The following is a 632-nucleotide window of genomic DNA, read 5'->3' on the forward strand; positions in this document are numbered from 1 at the left end:
CCCCCCCCCACCCCCTTGCCCCTCCCTGCAACAGGTGTGCACCTCGCGCTTCTGGTTCAATTACCGCCATGTGTCCAACGCGCTCGCAGTCTATGGCGCCGCTCGGGCCGCCGGTGTGCCTGACTCCCGTGTGCTTGTCCTGTTGGCCGACGATGCTGGATGCAATGCCCGAAATGGTTCGCCCTTGCCTTCTTCCCTTGCCTGGCCGCCCAGCTCTTTCTACTTCCTTCCTCGCCCCTCGCGCCTCCTCTGCCGCCTTCCCTGACTGTTCGTCACTTGACTGCCCCCTGTGTCCCAGTCTTCCCGGCGGCCGTCTTCGACCATCCGTCCCTCAGCCGCGACCTCCTCGGTCGACATGCGGAAGTGGACTATCGCGGATACTCGGTCACCGTGGATGCCTTCCTGCGTCTCCTCACGGGTGCGGCCTTGCTTGCCCTCCACGCCCGGGTCTCTCGTCCCCCTTTCTCACATGTCTTACCCGCCATTGCCCCTCCTGGCGGCTTCCCCCCCCCCCCCCCCCCCCCCCCCCCCCCCCCCCCGCTCCTCTGCACCCCCCCCCCCCCCCTCCTCCGTCCCCGCCACCTCTCCCCTCCCTCCAGGTTGCCGGGGCCCTTCCCTCCTCTTGCCACGCC

The 632-nt window shown here is 68.7% G+C and overlaps 1 protein-coding gene across 1 annotated transcript in view; it reads left to right on the forward strand.

Annotated features, from left to right (window-relative positions):
• Positions 1 to 34: 34 nt before the first annotated feature.
• Positions 35 to 632, forward strand: part of H696_06309 (hypothetical protein) — a gene marked incomplete at both ends in the record, with an annotated part of 1579 nt that continues 981 nt past the window's right edge. Inside the window, 2 exons of the mRNA XM_009500051.1 lie at positions 35 to 176; positions 299 to 418. Coding sequence (XP_009498326.1) covers positions 35 to 176; positions 299 to 418 — 262 coding nt within the window. The remainder of the gene's footprint in view (positions 177 to 298; positions 419 to 632) is intronic.

The sequence above is a fragment of the Fonticula alba genome (assembly GCF_000388065.1).
Source record: "Fonticula alba strain ATCC 38817 unplaced genomic scaffold supercont2.75, whole genome shotgun sequence".
Lineage (NCBI taxonomy): Eukaryota > Rotosphaerida > Fonticulaceae > Fonticula > Fonticula alba.